The 18,610-nt window shown below is 43.1% G+C and overlaps 1 protein-coding gene across 6 annotated transcripts in view; it reads right to left on the bottom strand.

Moving 5' to 3' along the window:
- The window catches only part of LOC149460002 (alpha-actinin-1), a 177,472-nt gene extending 171,225 nt beyond the window's left edge, over positions 1-6,247 (bottom strand). For 5 of the 6 annotated variants that reach the window (XM_089680203.1, XM_089680204.1, XM_089680205.1 and 2 more), the window contains exon 1: positions 6,067-6,246. In XM_089680203.1, coding sequence (XP_089536329.1) covers positions 6,067-6,168 — 102 coding nt within the window. In that variant the 5' untranslated portion in view covers positions 6,169-6,246. Of the gene's footprint in view, positions 1-6,066 lie in introns of all 6 variants that reach the window. The other variant, XM_089680206.1, reaches the window with a different exon arrangement.
- Between the last annotated feature and the right edge of the window lie 12,363 nt (positions 6,248-18,610).

Below are 18,610 nucleotides of genomic sequence, written 5' to 3'. Positions count from 1 at the left end.
CACCAGCAATGTGGCAATATTCCTCCTCCAACTGACCATAGGCACAGAAGGACAGTAAACTTATGGAGAAACCTGCTCTAACTGCTTAAAAAAATTAGCTGGAGTTCAGCTAATTTGTTAGTCAAGTCTATCTAAATCTATTAGTGCATCTACCACTACCCTTTCCCCACACTGGCCTAAAAAAGAAAACTAATGCAGTCACCACATATAAAGATTGCTAATCTGCAATACATTATGTTTTGTTTTTTGGGTTTAATATTTTAATGTGGTTGTAAAGGCTCAAGGTTTATTACCTTCATTCTATGCATGAAGGTAAAAACTTTACCTGAGCCCCATTGCGATCCATAGATGTTCACAACAGCCTCGGCTGTCCCGGGTCTCTGCCTCCTCATTGGCTGAGACAGCAAGCGGGAGCCACTGGCACTTGCTTCTGTCAATCACAGCCAGTCAGCCAATGAGGAGAGAGAGAGAGGGGGTGGGGCCAACCTGCGGCTCCATTTGTGAATGGACACACGGAGCAGTGGCTTGGGCACAAGCCTGCTCGGGTGCCCCCATAGCAAGCTGCTTTCTATGGGGGCACCTGACAAAGAAGGAGCTAGGAGTGCAGGCAGGGGACCCGAGAAGAGGAGGATCCAGGCTACACTGTGCAAAACCACTGCATTCAGCAGGTAAGTATAACATGTTTGCTACTTTCCATGGAAAAAAAAAAGCAAATCTTCTTTAGATATACTAGCATCTAGGTAGAGATAGGACCTATTTTCAGTCTGCTCCAGTATCTGGTATGGTCATGTGATCCCGTGTCATTCAGCGGAGGCTGCAAGGGAGAGGAGAAAGCACAGAGACAACTATTAAAGCCTGGAGTGGAAATGTCACCCATAGGCTTTAATGGCCTATCCGCTGTCATTGTTCCTCCTCTCCCCTGCAGCTGCGCTGGCTGATACAGGGGAGCTAGATCACGTGAATGGACAGAAGGAGCCTGGAAATAGGTCAGTAAATACACCTTTCTTACACAGGTTAGTTAGCATAGGTGTTAGGAAGGCGGGGAAGGGGAGGGGAGGAACAATGTTAAGGCTAGTTAAGTATATAGCTGGAATTCCACTTCAAACCTGCAACTATGCAAGGATTTGCCTTAAAGTAATCATACCTTCGTGGGAAAACGGTACATATATTTTATTACTAAAAGCACCAAAGTATTCTCTACTACTACCACAAAGTCATTCTAACTGTCCAGACACCAATGTGACGTGAAGAGGTATCAGTCTGTAATCCTTATACAGTAGATGTTAATAGAAACTCATAGCAAAGGACTATGGAAGCGACCATTGTTGAAGTCTTGCTGCACCTCACCACAACTCCATGAAATATGGTGGCATTACTGCCTGCCTAGAGACCTGCTGGAAAAAAAAAATTGCCACGCTGTGACCACAGCCATTTCAACTAGCAATGGTAACTTGCTGGGGGACAGTAAAAATGTAAATTAACTGCCTATTTCCACCACCCCTCTGTCACTGGTGTCAAGGAGGCCTAACGATGATCCAACTGCTTCAGTAAGGCAGACCAGGAGTTTTGACTTCAACTGAAGGCTTGTTCCAGGTCTACATCTCAGAAGTACTGAAGCTCATCAACTAGCATTTTCAGCAGGAGGTTAGCAATGCCGTCCTTTGCATTTCTCTCAGTACGGTTTCTTTTAGTACCTATATGAAATAAAAGGGGACAGAAGACCTACACCAATCAGCCATAACTTTTTTGACCACCCACCTAACATTGAGTAGGTTCCCCTTTTGTTGCCAAAACAGCCCTGACCCAAGGAGGCATGGATGTCACTAGACCTCTGAAGGCATGCTGTGGTATTTGGCACCAAGCCGCCAGATCCTTTAAGTCCTAAAAGTTGCGAGGTCAGGCCTCTATGGATTGGACTTGTTTTTCCAGCACATCTCGCAGATGCTCAAGTAGACTGAGATCTGGAGAACTTGGAAGCCAAGTCTACACCTCAAGCTCGTTGTTGTGTTCCTCAAACCATTCCTGAACCATTTTTGCAGTGTGGCTTGGCACATTATCCTGCTGAAAGAGATCACTGCCATCAGGGAAATTCTATTTCCATGAAGGGGTGTAACTGGTCACCAACAATGTTTAGGCAGGTGGTACGCATCAAGTAACATTCACATGAATAGCAGGACCAAGGTTTCCCAGCATTGCCCAAAGCATTACACGGCCTCCGCCAGCTTGCTTCCCCCCCCCCACACTGCATCCTGGTGCCACCTCTTCTCCAGGTCAGTAACACACACATACCCGGCCATCCACATGATGTAATAGAAATCGTGATTCATTCTCTTCTTCATAGTCGGGTTCTGATGCTCACATGCCCATTGTAGGCACTTTTGGCTGTGGACACGGGTCAGCATTGACACCCTGAGCAGTATGCGACTACACAGCCCCAAACATAACATGTGATGTCCATTTTTTCTGCACTCAACATATCAACTACAGGGACAACATGTTTACTTGCTGCCTAATATATCCCAATGACGTACCGATGCAATTGTACCAAGATAATCAATGTTATTCACTTAAAGGATAAGTTCACCTCTTGTAACATGTTACACCCATATTCAGGGTGTAATGTAACATGCTATGATCAGACCGGTCCCCGTTACCCCCCCCTCAAATCCCTGCTTTGACAGCTAACGGGATCTTCACCACCCCCTCACTATCAAATTACAAAAAAAAAAAAAAGTGGCCGTGCGGGGCTCCGCCCACATGTCCATGTCACTCATTCACAGACCTCTGTGAATGAGAGACTACAAGTCCCAACAGTCTTAGCGGCTGTCAGCTTGTAGTCCTCAATGAACTACCATGGTGCTGTGAAGTGCAGTGGTAGTTCATTCATTCTTCCTGTCAGTATATCCAATTGCTCATACATCCCGTACGGACAAGCAGATATACCGAGAGATCTGCAGGAGACCTGCATAGCACCAGCGATCTGCTGATGGTTCACAGGCTCCTGCAGACAAAAATAATAAATGCAAATTTTTTACCTGCAAAAAAAATGTACATTTATTATTTTTTTTTCTAAAAGGTGAACTTATCCTTTAAAGAACTTCACTTAAAAAACAAGGCTCCGCTTATCCTCCTGCTCTGCTCCTCCTCTCTCACTACTGAAGGTTTTTTTTTTCTGGAAGCGGGAACCTATTTCTGGCAGGTACCCACTCGGCTAGGCAGGCAGAGTAGAAGTTTGCCCCCTCCCGTCCGCAACCATCTGGGACATATTACAGGTTGCAGGAAGCCACAAGACCATTCAGAAAACGCAGCATACCCACGCATGTGCAGTGGAGAGCCGGCTGTGAGCGAGCAGGAAGTCATCGCCAGCTTTCTGCACTCAAGATGGTAGAACTGTGGATCAGAAGGCCGGAAAAGAACAGGCCTGGGTGATAACAGTGCTGGATCCCTTGGCTGGTGAGTACTTGTGTATGAAAAGTCAGCATCTACAGTATTCATAGCTGCTGACATTTCATTTATTTTTCGACAAACGAGGTCTGCTTTAACCTGTCAATGGTGATAAAAGTTATGGCTGATCGATGTTACGTCCACCCCAGGGGCGGACTGACCATTGGGGAACTCGGGCACTGCCAGAGGGCCCGGGGTCAGTAGGGGGCCCCATGAGATGTCCCTGGTACCTTTCATAGGCTTTTTTGGGTGTGGTTTGAGTGTGGGCCAGGACACAGGGGACCCATGATCCCCTATTGTCCAGGGGCCCCATGAGCTGTCAGTCCACCCTGATACTATTTATCCAACAGCTTCCAAATGATTGGAAAATCCATCTCATGCCACTATAATGCAGACCCCGATCAGTGCTACAAAGTCCACAAAAACCATTGCATGCTCAATCCTCACTGCAGCCATCCACATCTGACAATACATGACATTAACAATACCCAAAAACATCCTGCAGCATCACAACTATTTAATAATGGATCAAGTCTTTGATCTCACTGGCAGGCAACCCGCAGACCAGCTGCTGTGTAGAAGAGGCCTGCTGGATATCTGCAATTCTATAGGTGATCCTGCTACGGTGGGGCTGCGGCATTCTATAGGCAGTCTGTAGTAGGGCTAAGTAACTGCAATCATTCTTCTCATCTAAAAGCCCGCCCCAGGGACAACAATTTTCCTCATTTTCCAAAATCAGTCCAGACTGCCGCAATCACTAGCCACTCATTAAAGAGCAACAATGACAATTTGCCAGGTCTCTGAAATCAGCGCTAATGGTTAGATGTGACCTGAACTCAATCTGGTTAGTGTTACTGCTCCAGGGAACTATGAGCTGCACCAGGGTCTACAACTGGGGGGGAGGGGGTTCCAGCTACGGAAGACACATTGATTTATAGGATCTACCTGAGTTCCAGCAACAGAGGATATACTGATTTACAGAATCTGTGGATCTACCAGAGTTCCACCTGGAGAGGACACACTGATTTCCAGGATCTATAGATCTACCTGAGCTCTAGCTAGGGGAGGACACATTGATTTCCAGGATCTATGGATCTACCTGAGCTCTAGCTAGGGAGGACACATTGATTTCCAGGATCTACCTGAGCTCTAGCTAGGGAGGACACATTGATTTCCAGGATCTATGGATCTACCCGAGCTCTAGCTAGGGAGAACACATTGATTTCCATGATCTATGGATCTACCTGGGCTCTAGCTAGGGGAGGACACATTGATTTCCAGGATCTATGGATCTACCTGAGTTCCAGCTACGGAGAACACATTGATTTCCAGGATCTACCTGGGTTCCACCTGCAGAGGAAACGTGATTTCCAGGATCTACCTGGAGTTCCAGCTATGGAGAACACATTGATTTCCAGGATCTATCGGAGTTCCAGGTATGGAGGAGACATTGATTTACAGAATCTATAGATCTACCTGGGTTCCACCTACAGAGGATATGGGGACTTCCAGGACCTATGGATCTACCCGAGTTCCACCTGGGAAGCACACATTGATTTCCAGGATCTATGGTTCTAACTGAGCTCCAGCTAGGGAGGACACATTGATTTCTAGGATCTATGGATTTCCCTGAGTTCCAGCTACAGCAGACACATTGACTTCCAGGATCTACCTGGATTCTAGCAGTCTGCTGCATAGCTCATGTCTAGATCAGGCTTGGATCGCAGTTACAGTTTCCTTGCCCTCTACACGCAGCATGGAAACATTTTTGAACCCTTTCATTGCTGATCTCTGCATGATTCTTTAAGGCAAATACAAGCAGGACCACAGCGATTGATCCATCCCCTAAAAACGTACATGCCTAGATTTCATAATGAACAAGCAATGCTGATGTGCAACCAACATCCACTTACACTACTCACAGTAGCCAAAGCTGAACTCCAGGCGAATGGATGAATACACATCAGGCAGCTGTTATACCTGCCAGAGGATTTCTGTCTGTTCATCCAGTCCTGAGATTTACACAGCTCTGCCACACAGCACATCCCTGACTGGTGGGGCAACAAGTCTGAGTATTCTCTGCTGCAGATGTGATTTTTATGCTGGCTGTACACTGTTAAAACATAAACCCGGCTGAAAATCACTCAATGGGTGGCTCTGTTGACCCCTGATATCCCTTAATTGAAAAGAAAAACATAACAGAAAACTGTCAGCCTAACAGTGGCTGCCTCCAATCAGATTGGAACATCCCAGCAGGGTCTGCAATCAGTCATCCAATTAGATGCAGCCACTGTTCGAAGGGCCAAAATACAACAGCCGCAGGCAGGAGACCTGTCCATCCAGCTAGCTTCACAGGTCTTGCCCCACCCCCCAGGCTGTGATTGGGCAGTAAGAGGAGAAGCAGCATACTGATGAGCTCGTCTCTTTGCTCTCTCCTCCTATCAGCATAACTGGCTCTTTGCGCTGCTTCTCCTTCTTCCAGCCTGAGCTCTGCTCTGAGATGCTGCCATTCTAGAAGGCACACACGTCTTGCCATAGCAATGATCTCTGTGGCCGGAGTCCCAGCACAAGTCATCAATGAGGACGGAGGAAGCGGCGTGTCAGGGCCGGCGGCTGGCTCACCTTCCTCTGCTGCTTCTCCCAGGCTGGATCGAGGAGCAGATCCCTGTCCCAGTCCTCCTCCGGCTGCATGTACTCATTGGGTTGAGCCTCATAGTGATCCATCCTAGCGCTCTGCTCTCCGCTCCCCCCTACACGACCAACAGCCGATCCCGCAGCCACAGCTACAATGTAACCAACACTCAGCTCAGCCCGGAGAGGAGAGCTGAGCCCCGCCCACGCCACTCGTACACACACACGATTGGCCGCCGCTCCTGCCTGGGGCAGGGAAATCTGTTACTGGCGACAGTGGCGATCAATCATCTCCAGCGGAGAAGCAGAGCCCCGCCCCGCATCCAGGCTCTGCATTGTTGGCATACTTGTGTCTGCGGTCCCTGTCATCATCTCCAGTGGGGGCTGCCAGCCTCTGGTGGGACTACAAGTCCCAACATGTCACGGAGATGCCGATAGAGGCTCGGGCATTAACAAGATCTGCCTCTGAAAATGTCAGGGATTTGTTCTACTATGAATGCATCAGGGAGTCCTCTTTTGTAGTAAACTCTTTTTATCTCATTTTTGTTTTCAATGAGAATACAAAGCATCCATCAATAGGACCATGAATAGTAGTAGCAGTAATAATAAATTATACATGAATTATAGAACAATAAACAGGAAATGCATAATAATATAAAATGATAAATAATAATTTAATAATAATAATGGATACAAATAATAATAAATGATACACGAATGATAGAATAATAATAATCATAAAGGAAATGCATAATAATATAACATAATAATAATAACTGAATAAATAATAATAATGGATACAAATAATAATAAATGATACATGAATTATATAATAATAATAATCATCATAAAGGAAATGCATAATAATATAAAATAATAATAATAACTGAATAAATAATAACAATGGATACAAATAATAAAAATAAATAATAATAAATGATACATTAATTATACAATAATAATTATCATAAAGGAAATGCATAATAATATAAAATAATAATAACTGAATAAATAATAATTATTATTATCATACAGGATTTATATAGCGCCAACAGTTTGCTCAGCGCTTTACAATATAACGGGAGACAATACATTAACAATACAGAACAGAACAATACAGATCCCTTCAGACGAAGTCCGGAAGTGACGAAACGTGTTAGGGAGTGACGTCGAGAAGCACGCACGCAGACCGGAAGTGTCGCCGTGGCCATTTTGTTGGTTATCCACACATTGTTTTATACATTGTTTGGTGGAACTTGCTTAAGAGCCATGTCTGGAGCTGAAATGTCTATGTTTTAAATGTAAGTGATTATTAAATTTATCCCTATGCTTTGAATATCAGTCCTGAGACCATTCTTATCTTTCTGAGGACCTTGGAAAAATGCCTTTGAAGAGAGTATGGAGGATTTCTGATCCATAGTATTGTTAAAGCTTTTCAATACTCACAGAGGGTAATAGTATTTAGTACTATTGTGTGCTGGTTGATGGTGTGGAGTTGCAGTGACCACTGAGTGTTAACAGTTTGATTTGTGTGATTATGCGCACTTTAAGAAAACATTTTTGATTTGAATAATTTATTCATTTATTATATAAATATATATATTTTTGCACTAAATTGAGAGTTGCACTGGGTGATTATTTTAGTTTATTACGGTAATGCACTAGATTTCGTATCTTTTTATTTTGAGGTTCTTACTGGATGGAATAAGAGTCAATCCTTTTATTTGATGAAAAAGTTTGAAAATTTGGGACTTTTTGGACTTTGTTTGACATTGTTTGGACTTTTTTTTTTTTTTTGGACACTTTTGGTTTTTTGGATTTTTGTGATCTTTATTAAACACTTTATGTTTTAATTTAGTTTATTTTATTTATTGTAATACATCACAAAAAGGATATATACATTAACAATACAGTTCAATACAAGAGGGATAGGAGGGCCCTGCTCCTTGGAGCTTACAATCTAGGAGGGAGGAGCTAGTGGTACAAAAGGTAGTAACTGTGGGGGATAGACTGGTAGGAAGAGTAGAAGATTCCAGTATTAGCTGAGGGCAGGATAGGCTTCCCTGAAGAGATAGGTTTTCAGAGATCACCTAAAAGTGAGCAGAGTAGGCGATAGTCTGATAAATTGGGCTAGAGAGTTCCAGAGGATGGGGGAAGCTCTGGAGAAGTCCTGGAGATGAGCATTGGAGAGGAGACAAGGGAGCTAGAGAGTAGGAGGTCTTGTGAGGAGCAGAGAGTGCGGTTTTGGTGATATTTAGAGACAAGATCGTTGATGTAATTTGGGGCAGAGTAATGGATACAAATAACAAAAATAAATAATAATAAATGATACATGAATTATATAATAATAATAATAATCATAAAGGAAATGCATAATAATATAAAATGAATAATAATAATTGAATAAATAATAGTAATGGATACAAATAATAAATATAAATGATAATAAATGATGCATGAATTATATAATAATCATCATTATAAAGGAAATGCATAATAATATAAAATTATAAATAATAATAATACCTGAATAAATAATAATAATGGATACAAATAATAAAAATAAATAATAATAAATGATACATGAATTATATAATAATAATGATCATAAGGGAAATGCATAATAATATAAAATGATAAATAATAATAATAATATTAATTGAATAAATAATAATAATAATGGATACAAATAATATAAATAATAAATGATACACGATTTATATAATAATAATCATCATAAAGGCAATGCATAATAATATAAAATGATAAATTATAATAACTGAATAATAATAAATGATTAAAAATACATTAAATAAATAATAATAATAATAAGATATAAATAATAATAAATGGTATATAATAATAAATGATATATAATATTAATGAAGACATCACTTGTTGTTTCCCTTAATAAAGTATTTTATATAACACGATTACAATTTGTCTTTTTTCCTTAAAGCTGAGTTCCAGTTGATTTAAAAAAATAAATAAAAGTCAGCAGCTACAAAAACTGTAGCTGCTGACTTTTAAACTTCAGTCACTTACCTGTCCCTTGGTCCAGCGGTGTCCTCACCACGGCTGGTTTCACCGGCCGTCTTCTCTCCCTGGTGCCGGCATCTTCAGTGTGGGCACCTGGCTGTGACAGCTTGCAGCTTCACAGCCGGGAACCCACTGCGCATGCGGGAGAATCGCTGTGCTTTGTGAATGGTCCTGTAGTCTTCTGGGACCTGTCACGTGTCCCAGAAGACTACGGGGAGGGAGAAGGGAGGACAACCTCCGCCTCCAATCATCGTAGGCGATCGCAGTGGGAGCGGGTACCTGTCAAATTCGGGTACCCGCTCCCCAAAGGTGCCAATCCTTAATGGAGAGCGAGGGACAATGCATTAAAGCGGAACTTCCTCTTTTGGGTGGAGCTCCACGTTAACCATTTTTGACAGTGGAAGTAAACCCACTTTTGTATCTCATACTTACAGATAACCTTCTAATAAAGCTTACCTGTAAAATGAAATGAAACGTGCACCATTTAGAAGATATTTACTCTTTATCACAGCCGACTCTGTACCCGTGCCATTCTTTCAGAGCACTGTGCCGTGTCTTGAGACTCCTGCACATGTGCAGGAGTGACGTCATAGTGGCTCAGCCAATCAGACAGCTGGAGTTCGCTAACCTGTAAGGAAGACCAGTGAAGCTGGAAGCCCTGTCAGAGGTGACAGCGCGCCACAGGAGGGCTTCATTTTAGGGCAGTGGTTCTTAACCTTGTTGGAGGTACTGAACCCCACCAGTTTCATATGCGCATTCACCGAACCCTTCTTACTTGGAAAAATAAAATATGATTTTTAAAATTCAAAACATAGGTATATATTTATACATAGGTGCACAAAATGAACAAAACCGTTAAGAACAAAGAACAAAACCATTAAAACATGATTTTCACACAAAAACAAAAACATAATAATGAATATTTACTGCACGAATCATATGAGTCGGGTGTGGGTCTTCACCTCTGCCGAACCCGCGAGACTGACTCACTGAACCCCTGGGGTTTGATCGATCCCAGGTTAAGAACCACTGTTTTATAGTAATTCATCCCCCATATAGTAATTCATCCCCCCTATAGTAATTCATCCCCCATATAGTAATTCATCCCCCACAGTAATTCATCCCCCATATAGTAATTCATCCCCCATAGTAATTCATCCCCCCTATAGTAATTCATCCCCCATAGTAATTCATCCCCCCTATAGTAATTCATCCCCCATAGTAATTCATCCCCCATATAGTAATTCATCCCCCATAGTAATTCATCCCCCATATAGTAATTCATCCCCCATATAGTAATTCATCCCCCATAGTAATTCATCCCCCATATAGTAATTCATCCCCCATATAGTAATTCATCCCCCATAGTAATACATCCCCCATATAGTAATACATCCCCCATATAGTAATTCATCCCCCATATTAATTCATCCCTTATATAGTAGTAGTAAGTAAGTAGCAAGTAGTAAGCCAAGTCCCCCCTGTGTCAATTCACTTACCTTTGCTCCGCGCGTTCCTCTCGCCGTATTCCCGCGCCGTTCTGGTCTTCAGGGCGGACTGTGAGAGGAGCTGCCCCGCCTACACACATCCTGACAGCCAATCACTGGCTATCAGGATGTGAGTGGCAGCGAGACTGGCCAATCATTGCATTTGAGCGCGCTGCCCTGGCTGTTTTTTTTTTTTGGATCACGCTGCAGAGTCCCTGCCGCCCGAGAGGAGGGAGGGGAGCGGGCGCCCGGCACACGAGAGCCGCATTAAAGCGTGTAAAGAGCCGCATGTGGCTCGCGAGCCACGGCTTGCCGACCACTGGGCTAAGCGATGTTGCGTGACCACCTGCAGCCAATGATGGACAAGCGGGGCATGTCATCACGAATCATATGAGTCGGGTGTGGGTCTTCACCTCCGCCAAACCCGCGAGACTGACTCACCAAACCCCTGGGGTTCGATCGAACCCAGGTTAAGAACCACTGTTTTAGGGTAAATCCTTGATTCATAGATAAATCTTTAAAAGCCTTTACAGGCTCTGGAATTATTGCTCTCACGCTAACACTTGCAGCAATACTCCACATGTGTGGATTTATTCATAGTCACATACACGTGCTCGCCCGGGCTGCATCTTTTGCATGTGGTGTGATGGGTGTGCTTTAAATGTTTTATAATCACATTTTTTCACTTTTTTTTCTTACTTTATCACTATCACAAGGCAGGCAAACAAGCCCCCTATGTGATAACATCAGCAGGGGACAGGTCCTCTTTAGGAGACATTGGGGGTCTATTGGACCCCCAATGTCTCCCTTGCACTCCAATGCAACTATTGCAAAACAGATTGTGCTGAAATTTATTTATCACAGATACTTACAGTATCTCACAGAAGTGAGTACACCCCTCACATTTTTGTAAATATTTTGTTATATCTTTTTATGTGACAACACTGAAGAAATGACACTTTGCTACAATGTGACGTAGTGAGTGTACAGCTTGTATAACAGTGTAAATTTGCTGTCCGCTCCAAATAGCTCAACACGCAGCCATTAATGTCTAAATCGCTGGCAACAAAAGTGAGTACACCCCTAAGTGAAAATGTCCAAATTGGGCCCAAAGTGTCAATATTTTGTGTGGCCACCATTATTTTCCAGCACTGCCGTACCCTCTTGGCCATGGAGTTCACCAGAGCTTTACAGGTTGCCACTGGAGTCCTCTTCCACTCCTTCATGACAACATCATGGAGCTGGTGGATGTTAAGAGACCTTGTGCTCCTCCACCTTCCGTTTGAGGATGCCCCACAGATGTTCAATAGGGTTTAGGTTTGGAGACATGCTTGGCCAGTCCATCACCTTTACCCTCAGCTTCTTTAGCAAGGCAGTTGTTGTCTTGGAGGTGTGTTTGGGGTCGCTATCATGTTGGAATACTGCCCTGCGGCCCAGTCTCCGAAGGGAGGGGATCATGCTCTGCTTCAGTATGTCACAGTACATGTTGGCATTCAAGACAACCTCTGGATATGATGCTGAGCATGTGCATTCAACTTCTTTGGTCGACCATGGTGAGGCATGTTCTGAGTGAAACCTGTCCTGTTAAACTGCTGTATGGTCTTGGCCACCGTGCTGCAGCTCAGTTTCAGGGTCTTAGCAATCTTCTTATAGCCTAGGCCATCTTTATGTAGAGCAACTGTTCTTTCTTTCAGATCCTCAGAGAGTTATTTGCCATGAAGTGCCATGTTGAACTTCCAGTGACCAGTAAGAGAGAGTGAGAGCGATAACCAAGTTTACCACACCTGCTCCCCATTCACACCTGAGACCTTGTAACACTATAGAGTCACATGACACTGGGGAGGGAAAATGGCTAATTGGGCCCAATTTGGACATTTTCACTTAGGGGTGTACTCATTTTTGTTGCCAGCGGTTTAGACATTAATGGCTGTGTGTTGAGTTATTTTGAGGAGACAGCAAATTTACACTGTTATATAAGCTGTACACTCACTACGTCACATTGTAGCAAAGTGTTATCACATGAAAAGATATAATCAAATATTTACACAAATGTGAGGGGTGTACTCACTGCTTTGAGATACAGGTATATAGTGCTGTGAGCTTTACATACAGTGGGGATCGAAAGTTTGGGCACCCCAGTTAAAAATTTGTATTAATGTGCATAAAGAAGCCAAGGAAAGATGGAGAAATCTCCAAAAGGCATCAAATTACAGATTAGACATTCTTGTAATATGTCAACAAAAGTTAGATTTTATTTCCATCATTTACACTTTCAAAATAACAGAAAACAAAAAAATGGCGTCTGCAAAAGTTTGGGCACCCTGCACAATTTATAGCATGCACTGCCCCCTTTGCCAAGCGGAGACCTGCCAGTGTCATGGATTGTTCTCAATCATCGTCTGGGAAGACCAGGTGATGTCAATCTCAAAGGTTTTAAATGCCCAGACTCATCTGACCTTGCCCCAACAATCAGCACCATGGGTTCTTCTAAGCAGTTGTCTAGAAAACTGAAACTGAAAATAGTTGACACTCACAAAGCTGGAGAAGGCTATAAGAAGATAGCAAAGCGTTTTCAGATGTCAATATCCTCTGTTCGGAATGTAATTAAGAAATGGCAGTCATCGGGAACACTGGAAGTTAAAGCAAGATCTGGAAGACCAAGAAAAATATCAGACAGAACAGCTCGCAGGATTGTGAGAAAAACAATTCAAAACCCACATTTGACTGCACAATCCCTTCAGAAAGATCTGGCAGACACTGGAGTTGTGGTACACTATTCCACTATAAAGAGATACTTGTACAAATATGGTCTTCATGGAAGAGTCATCAGAAGAAAACCTCTTCTACGTCCTCACCACAAAAATCATCGTTTGATCTTTGCAAATGAACATATAGACAAGCCTGATGCATTTTGGAAACAAGTTCTGTGGACCGATGAGGTTAAAATTGAACTTTTTGGCCGGAATGAGCAAAGGTACGTTTGGAGAAGAAGGGGCACAGAATTTAATGAAAAGAACCTCTGTCCAACTGTTAAGCATGGGGTTGGATCAATCATGCTTTGGGGTTGTGTTGCAGCCAGTGGCACAGGAAACATCTCACGAGTAGAAGGAAAAATCGATTCAATAAAATTTCAGCAAATTTTGGATGGTAACTTGATGCCATCTGTGAAAAAGCTGAAGTTAAAGAGAGGATGGCTTCTACAAATGGATAATGATCCTAAACACACCTCGAAATCCACGGGGGATTACATCAAGAGGCGTAAACGGAAGGTTTTGCCATGGCCTTCACAATCTCCTGACCTCAACATAATTGAAAATCTATGGATAGACCTTAAAAGAGTCGTGCGTGACAGACAGCCCAGAAATCTCAAAGAACTGGAAGACTTTTGTAAGGAAGAATGGGCAAAGATACCTCAAACAAGAATTGAAAGACTCTTGGCTGGCTACAAAAAGCGTTTAGAAGCTGTGATACTTGCCAAAGGGGGCAGTACAAGATATTAACTCTGCAGGGGGCCCAAACTTTTGCAGACGCCATTTTTTTGTTTTCTGTTATTTTGAAAGTGTAAATGATGGAAATAAAATCTAACTTTTGTTGACATATTATAGGAATGTCTAATCTGTAATTTGATGCCTTTTGGAGATTTTTCCATCTTTCCTTGGCTTCTTTATGCACATTAATACAAATTTTTAGCTGGGGTGCCCAAACTTTCGATCCCCACTGTATATATGTGCCTGCGTGGGTTTCCTCCGTGTACTTTGCTTTTCTCCCACACTCCAAAGACATGCTGGTAGGTTAATTGGCTCCTGTCTAACATGGCCCTAGTATGTGTATATATGAATGTGAATTAGGGACCTTAGATTGTACACCCCTTGAGGATTAGGGATTGATGTGAATGTACAATATATATGTAAAGAGCTGCATTAATTGACGGCGCTATATAAGTACTTGTAATAAAAATAATAATAATAATAATAATAAAGTGACACTTAATCCTGTTTTAAAAAAATCTTTTCAATTACTATATATTCTTAAAGTGCTATTAAACTGTATTCAAATGGGCTTCCAGGTGGGTTATACCATAATGTGCTATTGTGCACCTCATATTAGCACATTATGGCATACGTACCTGTCAAATGAAGCCCTCCAGAGCTGGGCTGTCAGCACTCCAGCTGGTCCTTCTGTTGTCTCTCCTTACCCATTTCCCCATGATTCCATCTCTTCAGCCGCTTGAATGACTGGGCCATGACGATATCACTTCCCTGAATGCGCACGGGAGTCACATCACCACGGCACAGATCAGGTGCCGTAAATGTACTCTGAGCTGCGCATGTGTGGCTCAGTGTACATGACAGCTGACAGGCAGGGAGATGCGTGTATGACAGAAGTGACTGATAGGGTCTCTTCCATCATAAAAAACCTGCCTGTCAGCAACTTTTGAAAAAGAGAGTTTAATACAACTTTAACTCGATAAATATGGATTGTGTATGGGTTACTTTTTTATTTATTTATTTTATTTTATTTATTTCAGGTACTTATATAACGCCATCAATTTACGCAGCGCTTTACATATATATTATAAATTCACATCAGTCCCTAACCCTCAAGGGTTGTACAATCTAAAGTTCCTAACTTACATTCATGCATACTAGAGACAATTTAGACAGGATCCAATTCACCTACCACTTTTAGAGAATACTTTTGGAGAATAAGGAAATTGGTGTCAATTTAACTCAACAAAGGCCCTTCTATTGCTCTCAGCCTCCTCCAAATCCCCAAATTCCTTTGTTTTTGCTGCTGTGATCTGACTTCCTGATAGAGGGCGGCTACATTCGTTCTTCAAGGTCCCACTGTACTGTATGTAGGAATGTAGCCACCCTCTCTTGTTTGCACCTAAGATGGACTATGGCCTTTCAGATATGTAGTGTGCATGGGGCAGTGTATATGACCACAATCAAATATTAAATGCAAATCAAAGGGACTAATTATGCCTCCAACAGTGAACACAACAAACCATTAAAATACATATACAATTTTATTGGTACAAAATTCCATGTTAAAAAATGTTCAAAGAGCATTGATAAACAAAAAACATTACAATTTGATCAAAAGTACAATGAGGTCAATAAAAATAGACAACCCAACTGCAACTGAGATGACTCAGGACATCCTTTGTTACCTGAAATATGAGGGCAAAGCTCTTGGAAGGGTTTTATGAAATGGGCCAAGATTAAAGTGCACCTGTGCTTTGCCAATACAGGGAAACTGCGATAGGTAATGGCCAGCATATCCTGCTGTACGTTCTTCATTGCCCTGCTACTTCATTCAGCTTCAGGGAGCAAAGAAACACAGCTATGTGTAGCACCCTCCTAGGTAGCTAGGGGAAGCTAATTGATTGTTTTTTTAGTTAGAGGCTGAATTACAGCCTGGTGGAATAGTCAGAGGGGGTCAGATTTCAGTCAGGGCTCTGCAGACCAGCTCTCTGGAACTTCCCCTGATCTAGAGACTTGGAGAAAGCTCTAGAATTCAGTGGGCAGGGGTGAGGAGTTGCAGGTCTGCACTCTCAAGGGATCTTGACCAATACCCAAGCAGGAGGCTTGGCATGGGGTCAGTACAAACCTTAATAGAGAGCGAGCCAGCTCAACAGCAGGAGAGTTCAGGTGGAAAATGGACTGAGCAGGATGGTGTGTGGAGTCTGGGAGGGGGTCCAGGAGAGGGGCCTACCTGCAAGCAGAGGAGCTGGAAGTGAGGATCTCTCAGCCTCACTGTTCCCTGAGAGAGGACAGCCTGGGAAGCAAGGAAGGACCAGCACAACGTAAGGCCTGAAGGCACTCACCAACCCACTGCTTGCAGGAGAGTGGCAGCTTCTGGGATCTCTGCACCATGGATTCCCTCAGGCAGCTGGGTCAAGAGGAGATTTCATCTGGAGTCTGCGGAGGTATTCAAGGAGAGGCTGGCTATCTCTCCAAGAAGAGAATAGAAAACCCTTCTGACTGCTTGTACATACACTATATTGCCAAATGTATTGGGACACCCATCCAAATCATTGGATTCTGGTGTTCCAATCACCCCCATGGCCAGAGGTGTATAACATCAAGCACCTAGGCATGCAGACTGCTTCTACAAACATTTGTGAAAGAATAGGTCACTCTCAGGAGCTCAGTGAATTCAAGTGTGGCCGAGCAGCTGCATCCAAGCCTTACATCACCAAACGCAATGCAAAGCATTGAATGCAGTTGTTTAAAGCACACCGCCACTGGACTAGGTGCCAGGAGAATGGTACTTGCCTGACTGCATTGTGCCAAGTGTAAAGTTTGGTGGAGGGGGATAATGGTGTGGGGTTGCTTTTCAGGGGTTGGACTTGGCCCCATAGTTCCAGTGAACTCTTAAGGCGTCGGCATACCAAGACATTTTGGACAATTTCATGCTCCCAACTTTGTGGGAACAGTTTAGGGATGGCCCCTTCCTGTTCCAACATGACTGTGTATCAGTATACAAAGAAATGTCCATAAATACATGAATGAGCGAGTTTGGGGTGGAGGAACTTGACTGGCCTGCACTCAAGCCAATAGAACACCTTTGGGATGAATTAGAGCAGAGACTGCGAGCCAGGCCTTCACATCCGACATCAGTGCCTGACCTTATAAATGGTAATGGTAACTACCCCCTTAGGAGTTGCTAGAGATTTGGGTCCCTCTATAGTCCTGCATAGCCAGGCAACACGTATTTCCTTTCAGGCTTTCACTCAAGAAATAATAAACAGTCCTTGAACTTGTTTTTTTTTGGATTGCATTAGGGGATGATAACTTGGATGAGGATGAGGGATACATGGGATGCCCAAGGAACTGTAAAACTGAGGACAACATCCTGGAACTACACTAAAAAGTATTGGGAAGCCTGCCTTTACACGCACATGAACTCCCCCCCCCCCCACTTATGTTTGTCTATTTTTACTGAAGAGAAGCAGGTCTTGCTTATCACAACCCCTATCTTGTATCTGGAACATTTATCTATTGGTACATACACTATATTTTCAAAAGTATTGGGAAGTCTGCCTTTACACACACATGAACTTTAATGGCATCCCAGTCTTAGTCCGTAGGGTTCAAAATTGTGTTGGTCCACCCTTTGCAGCTATAAAAGCTTCAACTCTTCTGGGAAGGCTGTCCACAAGGTTTAGGAGTGTGTCTATGGGAATGTTTGACCTTTCTTCCAGAAGTGCATTTATGAGGCCAGGCACTGATGTCAGATGAGAAGACCTGGCTCACAGTCTCCACTCTAATTGATTCCAAAGGTGTTCTCCCGGGTTGAGGTCAGGACTGTGTGCAGGCCAGTCAAGTTCCTTCATCCCAAACTCACTCATCCATGTCTTTATGGACCTTGCTTTGTGCACTGGTGCGCAGTCATGTTGGAACAGAAAGGGGCCATCCCCAAACTGTTCCCACAAAGTTGGGAGCATGAAACTTATTGCCATAATAAAGTACAAATGATTTTACTAATATGTGTTTAGAGTTTCTGTGCCTTTAAAGTCCATTTGCATCCTTTTTTTCCCCTTTTTTCTTTCTCCCTAATTTTGACGGGAGCATGAAATTGTCTAAAATGTCTTGGTATGCTGACACTTTAAGAGTTCCCTTCACTGGAACTAAAGGGTGGAGCCCAACCCCTGAAAAACAACCCCACACCATAATCCCCCCTCCACCAAACTTTACACTTGGCACAATGCAGTCAGGCAAGTACCGTTCTCCTGGCAACCGCCAAAACCAGACACGTCCATTGGATTGCCAGACAGAGAAGAGTGATTGTCATTTCAGAGAAAATGTCTCCACTGTTCTAGAATCCAGTGGCGGCGTGCCTTACACCACTGCATCTGACGCTTTCCATTGCACTTGGTAAGGCTTTGCTGCACCTGCTCGGCCATGGAAACCCATTCCATGAAGCTCTCTACACACTGTTGTTGTGCTAATCTGAAGGCCACATAAAGTTTGGAGGTCTTTAGCTATTGACTCTGTTGG

This window comes from Staurois parvus, unplaced genomic scaffold, assembly GCF_062004578.1.
Source record: "Staurois parvus isolate SC_StPar_1 unplaced genomic scaffold, SC_StPar_1.0 ptg000237l, whole genome shotgun sequence".
Taxonomy (NCBI): domain Eukaryota; kingdom Metazoa; phylum Chordata; class Amphibia; order Anura; family Ranidae; genus Staurois; species Staurois parvus.
This window is presented reverse-complemented; position numbering and strand designations above follow the sequence as displayed.